At 35.7% G+C, this 18624-nt stretch overlaps 1 protein-coding gene and 1 long non-coding RNA gene across 2 annotated transcripts in view; one reads left to right on the forward strand and one right to left on the reverse strand.

Moving 5' to 3' along the window:
- The window catches only part of LOC140526967 (utrophin-like), a 77252-nt gene that overhangs the window by 20508 nt on the left and 38120 nt on the right, over positions 1–18624 (reverse strand). The window contains exons 9-13 of the mRNA XM_072643581.1: positions 17530–17723; positions 16097–16205; positions 14019–14218; positions 12197–12351; positions 6598–6787 (exon numbers count right to left, since the gene is read on the reverse strand). Coding sequence (XP_072499682.1) covers positions 6598–6787; positions 12197–12351; positions 14019–14218; positions 16097–16205; positions 17530–17723 — 848 coding nt within the window. The remainder of the gene's footprint in view (positions 1–6597; positions 6788–12196; positions 12352–14018; positions 14219–16096; positions 16206–17529; positions 17724–18624) is intronic.
- LOC140526973 (uncharacterized) lies at positions 15480–15910 on the forward strand. The gene is made up of 2 exons (XR_011974628.1): positions 15480–15537; positions 15622–15910. It is a non-coding gene; the product is annotated as an uncharacterized lncRNA (long non-coding RNA).

Below are 18624 nucleotides of genomic sequence, written 5' to 3' on the forward strand. Positions count from 1 at the left end.
AGGACTCAAAACTAGATTATCTAAGAAAAAAAAAACCTAACCAAATGAACGAAAGCATAACTGCAGAGGTGCAAATGTTTTTGCTTAACACTGAAGCAGATCTGCCCAAAGAGCTATCCAAAACACACATTTCCATACCGGGAAGTAAAGCCATTACTAAACAGAATATGTCAGGGCTTACCTAATTAAGAAGTAACATTAATAAAAGACTATTTTATGGGTCATTCCAGAATATTAGGATTCCCTTTTCAAAAGGTTGCTTTATGTTCTCAAGTTTATTTTAAAGAAGAATAAAATGCATGGGCAGAAAAAGAAGGCAGACTATATGATTAGACCTTGTGGGACCTTCTAAACCATCTTAGGGTCACTGTCACAAGTGAAAACTGAAGCAAGTAAGTTGAGATTTAATTCCCATTTTGAAGATGAGGAAAATAACAGAGTGATCAAATGCTTTGGTCAACGATCACAGCCAGAAATAGAAGCCAGATGTTTCTCATTGTCACTGTCTTCCTCAAACTAATAACCTGTGTAATATTACAGTTTCATCATACGGTGCAATTGTCATATTATTCCTATATAAAGTAAATCAGAAAAGGTATCCTGCAAGAAGGCTTAGTCTTCCTGTGCAGTAAAGGGCACACAAACAACCTCATCTTCATAAATCTTAAAACATTTTTACCTATTTCCTCAGGTCTTTTCTGTATTTACTTCAATATCGCTTCAAATACCTAACAATGTTTCTCTAATACAGTGTTTTTTTCTGCTCAGTTACCAGCCAGTGGTGTACCATTCATTTCTTTTCTGCATTCCTCTACTAGAACACATCCTGAGCCTATGGCGCCTCCCTCTGTTTGGAATGAATATGCCAAGGCATTGATTATAGAACTGCCAGGATGGAATGTCAATTACGCAGCTAAAGACCAAATGATGGGAGAGTGCACACTGGAGAATCATGAGGTGAAGATACTTTAACAAAGTTACTTACTCTCCTCAAAGTACAGGGCACACAGTAGATACTCAAAAAATGCTTGCTAATGAGTTTAGTAAAATCAAAGCCTCTCCCCCTTAGATTTCAGTCACCAAAAAAAGAAAATCAATTGAACACCAAAACTAAAAATATGCCATCAAGAACCGAGCAGGATTTTATTGGTGGTAATAAAGGATAAAAAATGTCAAAGATAACTTTATCAACAAGATAGTTTGGATATTAATATTAAATATTAAATAGCAGAAAACTGGTGATTGACATATTTAATGATGGATATTATTATATCAATACATTGCTACGTGTATACGGTATCTATAAAAATTATAATACAGAAAAACTGCAGTTGTTTACCTTGCCTGTGGGGCAGGCTAGATGACATGGTGGAAAGAGCCCTAGGCCTGGAGTCAGGAAAACCTAAGTGCAAATCCAGCCTCAGACACTTGCCAGCTGTGTGACCCTATGCAAGTCATGTTCATCCTGTTTACCTTAGTTTCCTCATCTGTAAAATAAGCTGTGGAAGGAAATGGAAAACCAGCAACAAAATGCCAAATGGGTTCACAAAAAGTCAGATACTAAACAACTGAACAACAAGGAAAACATCTTGTCTGTGGCATGACCTTACCAATCATGCAATCAACGTCATGTTTTGGTTCTACAAGCCAAGGTAACATTGACATTCACTGAAAAAAACAATTAGTGTCAAAGAAGGACTGAAACAGGCAGAACTTCATGAAACATGCTTTACAAGTGGAATTATCCATGAAATCACAACCAGCATGTCTGCACTATTTCTCACTTTGTTTTTCAGTCATTTTTAGTCGTGTCTGACTTTTTGTGACCTTATGTAGCATTTCCATGGCAAAGAAAATGGAGTGATTTGCTATTTCCTTCTCCAGATCATTTGACAGATGAGAAAACTGAGGCAAACAGGGTTGAGTGACTTGGCCAGATTTGAACTCAGGAAGATGAGTCTTCCAAATGCGAGGCCCAGTGCTCTATCCACTGCACCACCCAACTGCCTTCCTCTTCCCATTTGAACAGCTTACTTTCTTCACTTATTCAAATCATATACTATCCTTGAGTCCTACCTCTCATCCCACCTCCCACAAGAACCCACAAGTTAGGGAACTAACCACATCAGTCCATGTTCTCTACCTATTTGGCCTTTGGCTGAACTGTGGTCACATTGACTCTTATCGATCATGTAGATTCTCATTATGGTAAGGTTTCATTATTTAACTTTCAGGAATATTTTCTTGTCCAGTGTTTTTCAGGATCTTCATGTGTATATTTTATCTCTCTCCAGGGAAATTTTTGGCAAGGTGGGGGAGAAAAAAAAATCACTGACCCAGGAATCAGGAGAGTTAGGTTCTAGTCCAGCTCTCCTACTCATTTGCTTTGAATATTGGGCAGAAATGGCTCTCTGGGCTTCAACTTCTTATAACATAATAAATGAAGAGATTGGACTAGATATCTCCGAGGTTCTCAGATTGAATGACTAATATTTTCTAAACTATTCATACAACTCTGCACCCTTCAATATTTAACATTCTACAAAGAAAGTAAGCAGAAATTGAAGAATTTCCCACAGTACTATAAAGGAATACAATTCAGAAAGACCAGAACTTTGACCAAAGCAGGGTACAATCATGGTTTTGGAAGACATGTAGGAAAATGGATGAACACTTTGCACCTCTTTGAAAGAGGTAATGGACCACAGGTGCAGAATGAGACATTCATTTGGGGACATGATTTAGAATCACAATCACAATTCATTTGTATTACTTAACTGTATTTAGTTTTCATAAAAAAGTCTTCTATGAACAAAACGTGAGAGAAACTAGAAAGTTAGAACATTTTAAAATATGTGTCAATAAAATATTTAAAAAGCAAAACATATTATGAGCACAAGGGCTCAACAAATATTCTTTATTAACTGATTAGTTTGAGAAACACTAAGAATTTTTTTAGTGAGGAACATGGCAATGTTTTAAAATATTAGGGGAAATAGCCTACTAGAAAGTTGGTTTCGAATTTGTGTTTTATTCAGTTCCTATTTCTTTTCCCACCTATTCCTAACTACTAAATATTAAAGTCAAACATATATTCATTTGAAGAGCACATGCTTCTGCTACCATTCTACCACTAAGAGAATTGATTACTTGAGTTAGAAGCAACTTGAGACAGCCCTGGAGTGGGTCAATGAAATAAATGCTGCTCAAGATAATACTTTTCCATTAAAAACATGGGATACAGAAAAATGTAGCATCCTTCCAGAACTCAAACTAACAATAGCACACCTTACCTCCATTTCATCCAAGATTCATCTGAACACAGGGAAAATGTCTACTTGCTCTTCTCACGGTTCTATCATGGCTACGTATTAGGCCGTCCCTAAGACCTGACACATTCTAAGCTGTGTACAAGGAATGTCGTCAGCTTTGGCTCGTTCACCTTTCACAAAATACCCTGGGTTCCCTTACACCGTCATTTAAACTGTGTACATAAAATCAAACTCCAACAACTGCTTTTATGTTAAGTTTGCTTTCAGTTTACTTCCCTTTAAAGGTAAGGTTTTAGTTTGGGGGAGAAGTTTGGTTATCTAATTTTTCTTTTAAATTAACAAATACTTGAAATTGAGGGTTTGAGAGGCTTACCTTAAAGGGAAATAAATGGATTATTTGGCATTTGTAGGTTATTAACACATATGCAAACAAAATATTTCTCAAATTTTATGTGTAATGAGAATTGCTTTGTTTTCCTTGAAAACATTAGTCTAAAATGTATATTGTAGCTCATTTTCTGAAAAAATCCTCACATTAGCGTGTTAGTCCTCCATTTTTTCTCACTTCTCCTCTCATTTCTCCCTACATAATAAAGACCGTTCTTTAAATATTTTGAATGACCATGTGTCATCGTAAAAAAATGGTCCCTAATATAATAACATAAGGAGGAATGGTTAAACTCTTTAGATAGGAAACATTAACAGTTCCTTACATTCTTCTTAAAGACTTGTTTGGTTTTATCCATAAATTATTACTATTTCTAATATATTCTTCCAAATCTCTCTTTAGACATGAATATAAGAATATATTTTAAGTACTAATCAATATTATACAGGCGAATCTGCTACAAATTTTAAAGTCTTTCAAATTACATAAATACAAGGATATGCTCAGTACAGTAAAAATAATAAGGGCATGCTGCCTGAACATCGATGATAAAGTATAAGTTGTGCATCTAAATATTAAAATGACAAACTGTATAAGAGATACTTTGAAACAGTATCAAACAGTCAAATCTCCTCTCCTTTACATTGCACATACATGCAAAAATTAACAACGACATGGTGTGAAACTAATGATCTTCTGGGGAAAAGGGGATAAAGTGGTGGTGTTAATACACACACACACATAAATGCCTTGAGCCCTCTATACTGGACCTACATGGCCACAAATATAACCATTTATTTATAAATATACCACCAAATTGTTTTTAAAAAGAAATGGGGAAAAATTATTTTCATATAAAAGCAATCTGGACAACTACTTGGGGCTGTGTCAAGTTAACTGGACTGTCTTTACACTGTCACAAAGAACCAACAATGTAACATATCATGGCCTCCAACACTAAGATGGCCTATCTGATAAATAAAAATAGTTAAGAGTCCTTTGAAGATGCTCTAGGAGAGCCATTTCCCAAGAGAGAAGTAGTCAAAGGATACAAAGAGTTTGAAAAGGAAGAAATGAAAACCAAACTATCAACAAATATCAAAAATGTTTTAATTCACTAAGAGAGAGAAATTGTAAAATTAAACAACTTTGAAGTCTCATGTCATATATTTTTTTAAAAAACTGCCAAAGATGATAAAACATGAAAATACTGAATGCTCTAGAAACGGCGGGAACACAAGTGCATGAATAACACCGTTTCCAGTGCTGAAAATTGATCCAACTGCCCAAAAAAGCAATAGGAAATTAGCTTACAAAACTAAATTGCCCCTAAGCTTGAAACAGCAATATCACTTAAATTCCAAGAATGTCACAGACAAAGGGGGAAGTCTTCTATATGCCAAAATATTCCAATTAGTAATTTGAGGGTAAGCAAATGACCAGAAACAAAAGAGATTTCCATTTATTGGGTAACAGCTGAAAAAAAAGGAAATACAAATGGAATGGAATGTTACTGTACCATAAGAAAAAGAGATGAAGGTAAAGCTTTTCAAGCCATGATGAAATAAAAGGGCCTAGACATCATCTTTCAAGAAATTATCAAGGAAAACTGCCCTGATATTCTAGAACCAGAGAGTAAAACAGGAATGGAAAGAATCCATCAATCACCTCCTGAAAGAGATCCCCAAAAGAAAACTCCTAGGAATATTGTAATGAAATTCCAGAGTTCCCACTTCAAAGAGAAAACATTACAAGCAGCCAGAAAGAAATCATTCAAGTATCATGGAAACACAATCAGGATAGCACAGGATTTAGCAGCTTCTAAACTAAGGGATTGAAGGGTTTGGAATATGATCTTCTAGAGGTCAAAGAAGCTAGGATTAAAACCAAGAATCACCTACCCAGCAAAACTGAATAGAATATTTCAGTGGAAGAAAATGAAACTTCCAAGCATTCTTGTTGAAAAGACCAGAGTTGAATACAAAATCTGACTTTGAAATACAAGAATCAAGAGAAACATGAAAAGGTAAACAGGAAAGAGAAGCCATTAATTCAACTCATTAAAGTTGAACTGTTTACATTCCTACATGGAAAAATGACATTTGTAACTCATGAGACCTTTCTAAGTATTAGGGTAGTTGGAGGAAATACACACACACACAAATACGTTTGTATACACACACATATATGCATGTGTGTAAGTATATGTCTATGTTCTCTGAAGACATTCTGAAGTCTAAATAAATTAAACAGTAGAAGAAAAAACTTTAGGTCAAATGAGGATAACCACAAAAGGGATGCATGTAGCAGTTACGAAACTAGAAAAATACATCCATCTGGAATAAGCATCTTGATTACCACATTAGCAAAATCAGGACTCTATTTTAAGTGCCCCTAGGCTCATAACAAGGAAAAGATTCACCCCTTTCCCTACTGGTCCTTCTACCTCCTAACAAGAACAATAACATTGACAAGAACCAGGAGAACACTGTACACAGTCATAGCAACACAGTGCAAAGATCATCTTTGATAGACTTGGCTCTTCTCAGCAATGCAATGATCCTTAGATCTCCACATGACTCATGATGCAAAATGATATCCACACCCAGGGAAAGAACTATGAAGTCTGAACACAGATCAAAGCATACCATATCTTTTTTTTTTTCCTTTCTCATGGTTTTCACCTTTTGCGCTAATTCTTCTTTCACGACATGACTAACATGGAAATATGTTTAATATGATTGTACATACAGCCTATCAGAATTGCTTGCCAGCTTGGGGAGGGGCAAAGGGAGAGAGGGAAAGGAGGAGAAAAAAATTGGAACTCAAAATCTTCTCAAAGTGAATGTTCAAAACTATCTTTACAAGTAATTGGAAAAAGAAAACACAATGTAAAGTGCAGCTATGAATCAATGTGCTGGGTTCAGAATCACTCACCTCAAACTGCTTGTTCAGCTTCTTGTACGAAACACACTCTTCCAAAGCATCCTCCTGCTCAATCGCATTGGCAAGTACATTAATTGAAGTTTCTGCCTCCGTCAACCAATTCCATAATTTGTCCATAATCTTGAAGGAGGCCTGCACTGACCTGAGGTCCACCTCTAAGCAAATTTGTCTTCCTCGAGCGCTGGAAGCAACAACAGACAAGCAAACCTTAAATAACGTCCAATGTTATGTACATGATGAACATGAAGTTAATAGATAATGTAAAAAGGAATGTTCCTTTTTACCAATTACCAAAAGTAGCTGAGAAACCCATCCCTTCATATGTTTGGTGCACTTCAGGATCAAACAAGATACTTCCATACCACTTAGTACAGTGCCTGGCACAAAGTAGGCCCTCTATAAACTTCCTTTCTCCTCCTTCAAACAAGAATAGTAAGAATTTTCTATTTGCATATATGAATATTAATTTGTGAAGGCACAAAAAAATTCAAATTACAAAATCACTCCTGTGAAAAACTGAGTTATTATTCTTATTTGGGGATAACATTTAATGTTTGTGCATACCCCAAAAGGGCACTTATTGTATGGGAATTTGGAAAGGGGGCATTCAATACAGTCATTTCATAAGCGTTATTTTCTCTCCCCATATTCCCAGCTAAACAAAATGACTTAAAGAGAAACTCAATTGAAACAATTTTGAAAATGAAGAACCATCCTCAAAAACGAGACTTCATTCAATAAGGGATTTCCTATGCAGTTATCCCTTCGACATCATGATTTTCCCCTTTGCAGTTTTTGATATATTACAGTTGTACATAAGAAATTAAGTGAAAATGTTTTCAGAGTTGTGTGAAAATCATAGACAACACGTGAAGACCAGCAAACGATGCAGAAAATGTGAGTTTAGAGACTGAGAAATGCATAAAATATATGAACAGTATTGTATAATATCAACATATTTTCTCTTTTGATACCATAATATTTCACAATTCATCCCTGGTAGGGCCAAAGAATTTTAGGCGGATTTTTCAGATCACTGGGGCACTGTGCCCCTAAACCCCATGATGTGGAAGGGATCATTGTAGCTCTCTTACTTCTCATGACATATGTATTAATGACTCGGAAATGAGATGAAGTCACTTTAAGAAACCAAAAGACCTTTGACAATGAGTGTAGATATTGACTGTGCCAGGACAGATGATAAACCTCTGGAACTTGATAAAGACTTTCATTACTCAGTGAGTGAGCCATGTCCATTCAGATAGGCTGGTTCTTAGAAAATCTAAACAGTCTGCTGCCAGAAGTTTCAGAACTACAGGGTTGGACAGACAAATCTCAGCTGACATAGACTTTGAGGATTCACTCACTTATATATAGGCCTGGATGAATCATCAGAACGGGGATTTATGGTAAAGATGTGTGTATGGCCCTGAAAACCTGATCTGACATCATTTCTTCTGATTGAAGAACTAGAGAAAGGTTAGCAACAGTTAAATGGTATGCAACTGCTTATTAGCTAATGAAGGCAGCTAGGGGCACAGTGGATAAGAGCGCTGGGCCTGAAATTGGGGAAAACCCAAGCTGAAATCCAGCCTTAGACTAGCTATGTGTCATTGGAGTCACTTAACCTTCTTTGCCTCAATTTCCTCTTTACCAAGAAAATCCAAAATTTGAAATCCAAATTTGAATCCAAAGATTCAAATATGACTGAAACCAGTGAACAGCAACTTAGTGACTTCCTTATATACTTCTTCTAACAACTAATATGGCAGAAAACAAATGTGAGCACATGCATTGTGCAACAAATGAACTAAATTGATGACTAACGACCTAAATTCACCAGGTTCTAGGAATTTTACGATAGCATACAGAAAAAATATTACCGTTGCTGAATCAGTTTTCAATTACGTCCAACTCCTTATGATCCCATTAGGGGTTTTCTTGTCAAAGACACTTGAAGGGGTCTGACATTTCCTTCTCCAACTCATTTTACAGATGAGAAAACTAAGGCAAATGGGGTTAAGTGACTTACCCAGGGTCACATAGCTAATTAAGATTCAGAGACCAGATTTGAAATGAGGTCTTTCTGCCTAGAGGCCTGGCATTCTAGCCAATGCTGTGTGACTTAGCTGTCGATGACTAAACCTGCATAGCTCTAAAAAGTTATTTTATCTATTTAGTTTAGACATTAAGTAGTCAGAATAACTTTATTTTATCCTGAACCTTCTACATCACTCTGTAAAGTTGAAGAAAATAGGAAAGACAAAGAAAATATTCCAAGTTGCTAAAATGAAAAATTCTATGAAATGCAACTTCAGTGACACTATGTCAAAGGTACAAAATACGTGGAAGATATACAAGTAATCGATAGAAGATTTAATTGAGAATTCTTAATCACTTTCATATATCAGGGACCACTATACAATGCTTATGGCTGTTGGTTTCCATGTAACATTTCATCTAATTAGAACCCTATCAACTATATAGAAACTCTACCTATCACCCAGGAGGCCAGGGAAAGGAGGGAGGGTTGAGGAAAGAAGATCTGTTTATACAGTTGGTGGGGTATAACTATCCTGAAGCCAACATTCTGACACTCTTTTACTTAAGGTCATTTCCACTTCTAAGAATCTAAAGATTTCTAATAAATGATGGAAAAGAGTACCCCCCCAGGGAAAAAAGAAGACCCAGGGGGGAATTTAACTACAAAGACACTTTACAAATAAAACTGTGGATCATTCTAATTATCAAATAAATAAACTGTTTAAGAAGATAGGAGGATAATCCAATAAATTGAAGAAAAAATCCGTGCCAAAGAGTTTTAAATGTTTTAGCAGTTAAATGGGTAAATACTCACCTATCTAGAAATCTCATAAGCAGAAATGATTTCCCAAGCAGCTGGGATAGTTGAGGATTTTCTATTACTTTATGTACATTTTTTTTTTCAAACTAAGGAAGGGAGGTGAGGGGGGCAAGGAAGAGGTGGGGGAAGGAGAAAGGAGGAAGAAAGGAAAGGAAGGAATGGGAGGGATGGGATCGGGAGGGAGGGAGGCAGGGAAGGATGGGAGGAGGAAGGAAGGAACTGGGGAAAGAGGGAAGGAAGGTCATGTCCATTTGAAAGACTTCAACCAATGTGACTATATATATGTCTCCAATAAGCATGATGCTCCAATAAACTACCATATATCTATTTAAAAATAAGTTCATGTTTTGAAAATCCTGTTGATGAAAGAGTAGTTGTCTTTCGCATTATCACAACTGAATGAAAATGTGAGTGTTGTGTTCCCCTGCTGTGAGAGAGGAAGTATTATCTTTGAGTATAATCCATTTTTAATTGCCTACTCTATCTAACCCAGCTATTGCTGTAGGCAGTCTTAAAATATTTACAAAGCAAAGGAAAAAAGATTTAGAGGTCCTAAATAAAGCAGGTCTATATTCCTAAGTGGTCGATTTTTCTAGAAAGTTTTATCCTCTGCAAAAGTCTTCACTGGTTAGATTACTCCTCAAATGGTGCTGTTATGTAGGAAACCTATATTTAAGGAGCATCTTTCTTTGCTAACGAGGGCATCCTGCTGTTCTTTTCCTCTCAGTCATGGCTTATAGCTCATGCATCCAAACCCACTGTCATATCCAACAGGTGTAATATCAAAACAGGACTTTCCTCCAGTGAGCCACAGAGAACTTAATATTACATGCTTTTTCTCCTAAAAATCTCTTCCAAACATAGCATTTGCACTAGATTTCTTTCTTCCAAAGTCTAATCTCTTTCAACCATATTCATACCTTTTAATTTGCCTTACAGCATTGTTATAGGAGGTAGCTAGATGGCCCAACAGATAAAGAGCTGGGTCAGGAGTCAGGAAGACCCGAGTTCGAATGTGACATCAGACACTAACTAGTTGTGTGAATCTGGCCAAGGCACTTAACCTCTCTCTGCCACAATCCACTGCAGAAAGAATTGGCAAACCATTCCAATATCTTTGCTAAGAAAACTCCATGGACTTTATGGTCCAAGGGTTCTGTCAGAGACGACTGAACAACAATTCTATCTGCAGAATCGCTACAGAAATTTGTTTTCTAGATTGTTGCAAAAATAAAAGGAAAAACAACTTACTATCATTTCTAAATTGCTGGCTATGCTTTATGAATTGAATATGAATTGCAAAGGAGTCCAATATTATCTTCTTTAGTCAAATGCAGAATTCTGAAATCAAAATACCACGAAGTAAATTACATCATGTATCCAAAGGTCTGAGAAGAGGAGAGACTAATTGCACTTAGACCTTTTGAGTCATTCTCAGAATCAAGAAACAAGTAAATATTTTGGAGCACTGACAAGCATAAGAAAGAAATTTTAAGCAGAAGTTAAAGACTGTGGTTCTTGAAACCCAAGTATTCACTGAGGCTGAAGACAACGATTTCCCACACAGATAAGATGCTCTCCAAATTGACCTACCAGGACTGAAAGACAAGAATGACTTAGCTTTATTGAAAAGTGCATTACAGTGTTCGTTTTCATTTTCTTTACATAGGAGTAAATTTAGACTTAGTAAAAATGATATGCCCAGAAACGTACAGATAGTAACAGAACAGTGACTCAAATCTTCTATCTAGCTTTCTATACTAAGATGTGATTATTGATATTGGGGGGGCGGGGCAGGATGAGAGGCATAGACGTCGAACTTCATTGTTAAAGGGAACTGCTGGAAAGGAAACTTTCCCAATAAAGTTCAGTGATACGCATTTACTCATATATAGCATTCAACAGCATCAAAGCAGTGGGGCAATGTTTGGAACAAAGTATGCAGAGAGAAATAGGAAAACAAAGCAAACAAAAATGGAATGAATAACAAACTCTGATAATTGTTTAGGGAGAAATTCCAAGGCAGATGCTTGTTTGAGAAAGATAAGGCAAGAGTCACTCTAAAAATACGATATAGACCACATAATATTAGTCCAGTTTGCTATCAAAAGGAATCAAAAAAAAAAAAAGTCAAACTCAAGGAAGACAGGTATAATACCTGCTTTTGTAATCTTGCCCAGTAGCTAGAACAATAATGATTGTTATTAATAATGACAAGCACTTGATAGGATGAGCATTCCAAGAGAACAGTAGCTGCTTCCTTTCTGCATTTTTATCACCAGTACTGCCAGCACAGCATTTGGGACATAGTAGGTCTTCAATAGATGCTTACTGATTTGCTTGTTAATGACAAAGACTTAATAAGTCATAAATAAATGGTGGCATGGAGACAAGCTAGATGGCTTGGTGGGTGCTGGGCTTAGAATAAGGAAAACCTGAGTTCAAATCCAGTCTCACACACTGGTCCTGTCAAGTTACTCAACCTCTTGTTCGCCTTAATCTGCTGAAGAAGGAATGGCAAACCACTGCAGTATCTTTGCCAAGAAAACCCAAAATGGGGTCACAGAGAGTCAGACATGATTGAATGACTGAACAACAATAAAATGGTTGTATATACCTCTGAAAACCATAGCTTAAGTCTTTGGATAAAGCATTAACTTACAAAATACGAAGAAATTATATTCCACATTGACTGTGTAATATTAACCAATAAAGTCTTTAAATTACCGTTGGTTGAGATTAGCCCAAGCTGCATTGAAGTCATCACCATTTTTCCTTAATGCCCTAGTATCATCAGTTCTATAAGTCTTCGCCAGTTTCTTCCATAGATTCTTATAAATTTTCATCGTAGCTTTTTGTTTATTTAAATTCTGGATTAATGCCTAAAGTGCAATTTTGGGGAAAAAAAAATAACATGAGTGGGGTCACAGATGGAAGGTACATCATAATAAAAGACCATCCAAATTATCTTAACACTAATTTTCTCATACCCTGAATGCACTGTGAGTTCTCTCAGTGATTAGCATAGTTTGTATAATACCATGAATATTAGCAAAATAAAAATAATCTAAATAGTTATCTATTAATTTAGTTTCCATAAGCATGCACTTTCTGAATAGATCTAAAATATCTTCTAATATTAAAGTGCAGTTTTTTAGCTGAAGAGGCAAATGCATACATCACACATGGATACAGTACATATACACAGAATACTATAAGAAGTAGTACCATAGAGTACTAAAAGGTTTACCAATAATAAAAGAAAGACAGCAATCTTCTTGCTTTCTATCAGAAAAATATTAAAAATAACCATTAATTCAGTATATCTATTCTCAACTTTTATACAATATGAAACTACTGGGAAAAAGAAAAAACAAATAAACAGGTAGTAGTAGAGATATACCACCTAGATATATATACTCAGAAGCTGGTGGCCTATGCCTTGTTCAGGGAAAATGGGAATTTTACTATTATTATTATTATTTATCCCAGGTTTTCTGTTCCAAAATCTAAAAAAGAGAAAAAAAATAAACACTTGGGACAATGTACAATTCAGCGAGAAATCTATTCGGAGCCGACTATAGATTTCCTTCTACCACTAGAGTTAGCAAACAGGTGGCCATCAAATAGGCTTTGAGATTTGGTAAAACACTAACGATAAACTACAGACACTGACTATAAGTGGACTTTTGTTTCCCTACTTTAAAATCAATTAACCAACCAACACTCATGAAGAACCCACTAGGGGTTAGGCAATGAATGAAAGCACTCGGGATACAAAAAGAAGTAAAATCTTTTACCAATCACAGATTTCGCTCCATTCAATTGTAATGCATGTATCCAATTAAAGCAATGGAAACAAAACAACTCTACTGATGATTAGACTGCATTACCCTAAATTGCATTCATTATACTTATTATCTAATGCCTTAATATTTTAATCACATTTCACAAATGAATTATCCAGGGATTGCATTCTTTTGGAGACTTTTCAAGAGAACGGGGAAAGAGAAGGATCACAAAAGTAAAATAATTCAGTATGGAGTCAACATAAGCTAAATACAAAAAATGCGTATGGAAATCTGTCTCTGTCTCTTTTGCCATGAGAGGCAAAAATAAATTAAAAGTCAAAATACGATAAATGTAAAAGATCCCATTATGCTCAAATTTTTTTACACACAAGGTCCATAATTATAGAAAAAACTCATTCAGTGTGAGCAACAGGTATAGAACACAGGTCTCTCTGGTTTTCAAGTCTAGCCCTCTTTTCCACAATGACAAATTGCATGAAATGATGGATTTTTTTTTTATTTAAGCGTTAAACATTTTTTGGCATTAACTCACCAAAGAAGCCCTAAAAAAAGGATTCTCTTTGGATGTGTGTACACAATAAATCTTCACATGTATCTGATGTATAATGAAAATGCAGTACACAATTTAAATATGTATATATCTCACAGAACCCTAAATACAGAAAGACTTCATAGGAAACAAACAAAATAAAACTTCACTGGAGAAAAAGAAATGCAAACAATCTGGTAAATCCTACTTTGTTCTGAGAAATTTGCTTCACAAGCGGTTCCTCTTCTGAGATACTAAGTAGTTTGGCTTTGTATTTGGTTACAAGTTCTTCCACTTCTCTATTTAAATCTCTCCAATGTTCGGAGTCCATAAGCATGTTTTGCAGCCGCTCTTGCCTTGAGTTCACAGCAAATTCAGTGCTGGCCCACTGAATTTTGACTTCATTAACTATGGGAAGAAATGCAAAAAGTTAGACCTCAAAGTTCATATGAACTGAGCATCGGTGATAAACTGATTGATGTTTGAAATCTGGCAAATAAAACAAAAAGATTTCTAGTTCGATCCAAGAGAGGAATCCAACATGCCTATGTAGGTAAATTGTAAGAAATGTCCCTAAAAGGAGAGAAGGACAGAACAGCATCATCTTAACTGTTGACATTACAAATTGTTGAAAATACAAATCCAAAATTAGAGGGTAACAGTACACAGCAAGGTAATCACTGAAAAAGCAATAATCAACTCCAAGCTAAACTAAACCAGTCAAGGAATATTAAGAAGTCGATAGATCCCTGTTAAAAAAAAAAATACCCCTACTTGGCTTTACACTTAATGTGGGAAGGCAGGGTCTAGGAATTTTATAAATGAAGTACTGAAATGAAAATAGAAAAGGAGGTCATTCTTGGTTCTTAAAACAAGTGATGACAATGGATGGGATGACACCATTGAGGAGGAGGTTTTAGAGGGATTCACAAGATAGAGAAAAATACAAAGCAGAACAGTAGAGATAGGTCACAAAAAGGCACATCCAAGCAGGGTATAGAAGGGGGTGGGAGTGGGGGGTGGCCACAATATTAAAGAGCAGTCAAAAGTGATGTTGTTCCAGCATTCTATAGCTCAAAGGAATACAAAACAAAAAGAAAATTGGCGGAATCTACCACGTAAGTGACAAAACTAAGTCGAGAGATACAAAGATTCTTTAAGGCTACAAGGATTTATTTGGTAAATTAACTTTGCCAATTAACTGATTGCTACCTTAACCCACAATCTTAACAGACCCTTTAAAACAATTGACTTCAGTCCCATCAGTGACATGAGGCTCAAGAGTGATACTTAAGTTATAGCAGCACTTTCCTGTGGCCCTGTCTTTATTTTCTTGGTTGCTTAAAAATAAATGGGAATAAAATAAACGTAAAGTGTAAGTAATTATAATCTCTAATGATCCAAGGTACTCTTCATGAAGTGAAAATCAACACCTGCTTTAAATCAGTACATTTTGATGTTCAAAGATTGACACTGACACCAGTATCGTTTCTGCACTGATCCAGCTCACAACCACTCAATGCAGAGGAGACAAGAGAGTTGCTATAGAAGAAGAATGCATCCTGTTGCAGACAATGTGGTGATGAGACTCTTCCAATGTAGCTGGGCTACATAAGGCACATATAATCTATCCACAGGGACATGCTCCAAGTGCCTCCAGTCACCTACCACCTCCTAACACTGATGATGCAACACGAGCAAAAGAAATCCTTCTGAACATTAAATTTGTAAGTTTGGAAAATAAGGGTTCTTCTGCTTCTGTGTGTCAAAAGAATTTTGGAGACTTTTAAATTTTTTTTCTTTGTTGTCAGGAGATTCCTTTGCTAAACATAGAAAGTTCAACAGAAAAGGACACTGGTTCACCTCCATGACCTGAAGAAGCATCCAAGTGAGCCCTGGGGAGACATACCAGTATACAACTCAAAAGAAAGACATTCAGAATTCACATAAGCAAAAGTGATTTGGTACTTGACACTGAGGGAAATAAATACTCCTAAAAAGACTATTATACAGTCTCAATTTTAAGGACAAAACTAAAATATAAAGAAATGTACTATACATCAAAATGTGTCAACCCAAATAAAAATGTGTTTGTATATATGTATCATGTGTAATGTGTGTGCATGTGTGTATATCTAGAGACAGATGTGTATACACACACACACACAAAGATGTACATTATCCATATATGTTACATACACACATATTAGTAGGATTTACTAAGTGAGGAAATTCACAGTTTACAAAGTGAGGACAGACGACGACAGATAGCTGCAAGAGACTTACGTTTTTCGATGATGGCTGTTTTTATATCTGTTTTACTCTTCAAATTTCGGGCTAATGTAAAAATACGATCCAATTGGGAGTGGCGCTGCTCTAAGTCAGCCTTTGTAATCTAATGAAAAAGAAATTATATTACATTTTGTACTGAGAGTCATTAGGGAACAATGGAGAGAGGGCTGACCCCAAAAGTCAGCAAGGCAGAAGTTCCAGCTGCCTCTGACTCCTCCTGGGCTATTGGATCCCAGGGCAGTCAAGCAGTGCTCTGGGCAAGTCTCTAGGGCTACCTGAGAAGGTGCCAATATCCCAGACCGGTGGTTTCCTTGGTACAGCAAACTCCTAGGTCATGAAACTCACTCTAAAACAGTCCCTACGTATTATAATATAGCACAAATGTTAGTTTAATAAAAACAATGCTAAGGAATCTCATGACTTTTTTCCAGAAAGACAGTCTTCAACTTGTCTAGATCCACGTATGTGATTAAGATGACTCTCCCAGTACTGCTAAAGAAAGAACAAAAAACAAGATTGACCAAGCATTATTAAGGTGATTAAAGAGTGCAAGTGTATCAATGAGCTTCTGAACTGTAGATTAATTACACATCGATGATGAACTGCTGCTTCAGAAGCTTTTGTACCATTTAACACTGATTAAGTATCCTGATTTTGTTCTCTATAAAACTGATAAATCCTGAAAGAAAAGAGGATGAAATCAGAGAACAATTCATGTTTCAAGAATAATGATCATAAACACAAAATACGGACTACAGTGTAAGGTTTTTACCAATGGCTGGTAAAAGAACTGAGCTAATGCTGGAGCAGGAAGACGGTACTACAACACAGAATACTACTACACTATTAACTTTTTTCCAAAGAAAAAATTTCCATTTTTCAAATATCAGCCTACCCACAAAAGTCTTATGCTTAAGTAAAACAGTCTCTCTGAATGAGGATGTAAAAAGTAATTTAATCTTGAAAATTCAAAGTTTCATGAAATTCTAGAAATACAATGACCTTGAATGTAGTATTCAACACACATTTACGTTCTATTGTGTACCGCAGGTAGGAAAACACTCCAGACTCCACTAGTGTGTAGTTTGCTAGAAAGTAAACACTAGGTTTTAATACTGAGGGTAGGGAATACGTTCATATCTTCAAGATAGGCAGCACCTTGCAAATAAGTATCTAAGAGATGAATGCTGATTTGAGCCATTCATATATCAGCAGATGAATCCATGGGTGCATCGAAAACCTAATTGGGTTAACACGGATTTTATGAAACTCAATTGCTTTAAGTGGGAAGATTTCTTCTTCCTTGTTGTAAAAGCTTTGTAAATTCTACGTTCCCACAGTTAGCACCACAAACGAAATGGAGACTTTTTAGGTCAGTCTTATCTGCTTTTATAATTCTGGCATTCAACTTTACACCACATACTTACTTTCATACGTTCAATTGTCTCTTTGATCTCTTCCGTATTTCCGACTTTGACAACGCTGGACCTCAGCATTCGTTCGATGCACATAAGCCATTCAGCTAGTTCTGTCGCAGTTTTTTCTAGATCGGGAAGCGAGGAAAGTTCTGGTTCTAGAGATGACTGTGTCTCACCAGTAATTTCGGAGGTGGCAGGATAATCTAAAGAAATACAAATAGATCCAGAAGAGATTTTGCTACTGATTTCTTTTAATCTTTCAAATAAAATGCTGAGCAGTTTAATAAAGAAAATCTCCATTTTATATACTAGTCATCTATTAATTCATATTCACTTTGTAATATGCATTAGAACTGGAGAGATAAGGCTTTTATAGACCTGTGTTCAAGTCCCAACTCTGGTACCTATTACTACTGTGACTTGGGGCAAATCATATTTACTCATCTATAAAATAAGGATATTTGAAGTATGTGGGATGTAGGGTTTTTTTGGAAGGAAAGAATTTAGCAAAAACTATAAATTCTAATAGAAATGTTATACCACTTTTGAGGAACAATGTGATGTACTAGAATTATCGCTGGTGAGAAATTCAGAAAACCTGAAATTCGGAAATTCAGATTTTCCCAGCTCCAACATATTTTTATTCTACTAATTCATTTTGTTTTAATGTTATAAACATTTTCAAATTATCCCCACTCTAAAAAAGTTCTCTTCTATGTCATTAAGAAAAAAAGGAAAGAAAAAAATTCTTGTAAAATATGCATAATCCAGCATTGGATATATACAAAAGTATTTATGTCTTATTCTTTATCCTAAACCCATTATCTCTCTGTGAAAGGATAGTACATCATTGGTATACTGGAATCATGAATTATATCAACTACATTGATCATAGTTCCACAGTTTTGCAAATATATATGCCTTTACAGTGTTGCTTTTATTATATCACTTCTCTTGGTTTTCTACTAATTTGAATCTTCCTCAATTTACATTCTTCCGACTCTTCCAGCTCATATAATTGTGGATATATAAATATAGATAATGTTTGGGAGCATTACGTTTTTTCTTCTGCAAAATAGGTTTAATAATAGAAATGCTACATAG

Source organism: Notamacropus eugenii, chromosome 2 (genome assembly GCF_028372415.1).
Source record: "Notamacropus eugenii isolate mMacEug1 chromosome 2, mMacEug1.pri_v2, whole genome shotgun sequence".
Lineage (NCBI taxonomy): Eukaryota > Metazoa > Chordata > Mammalia > Diprotodontia > Macropodidae > Notamacropus > Notamacropus eugenii.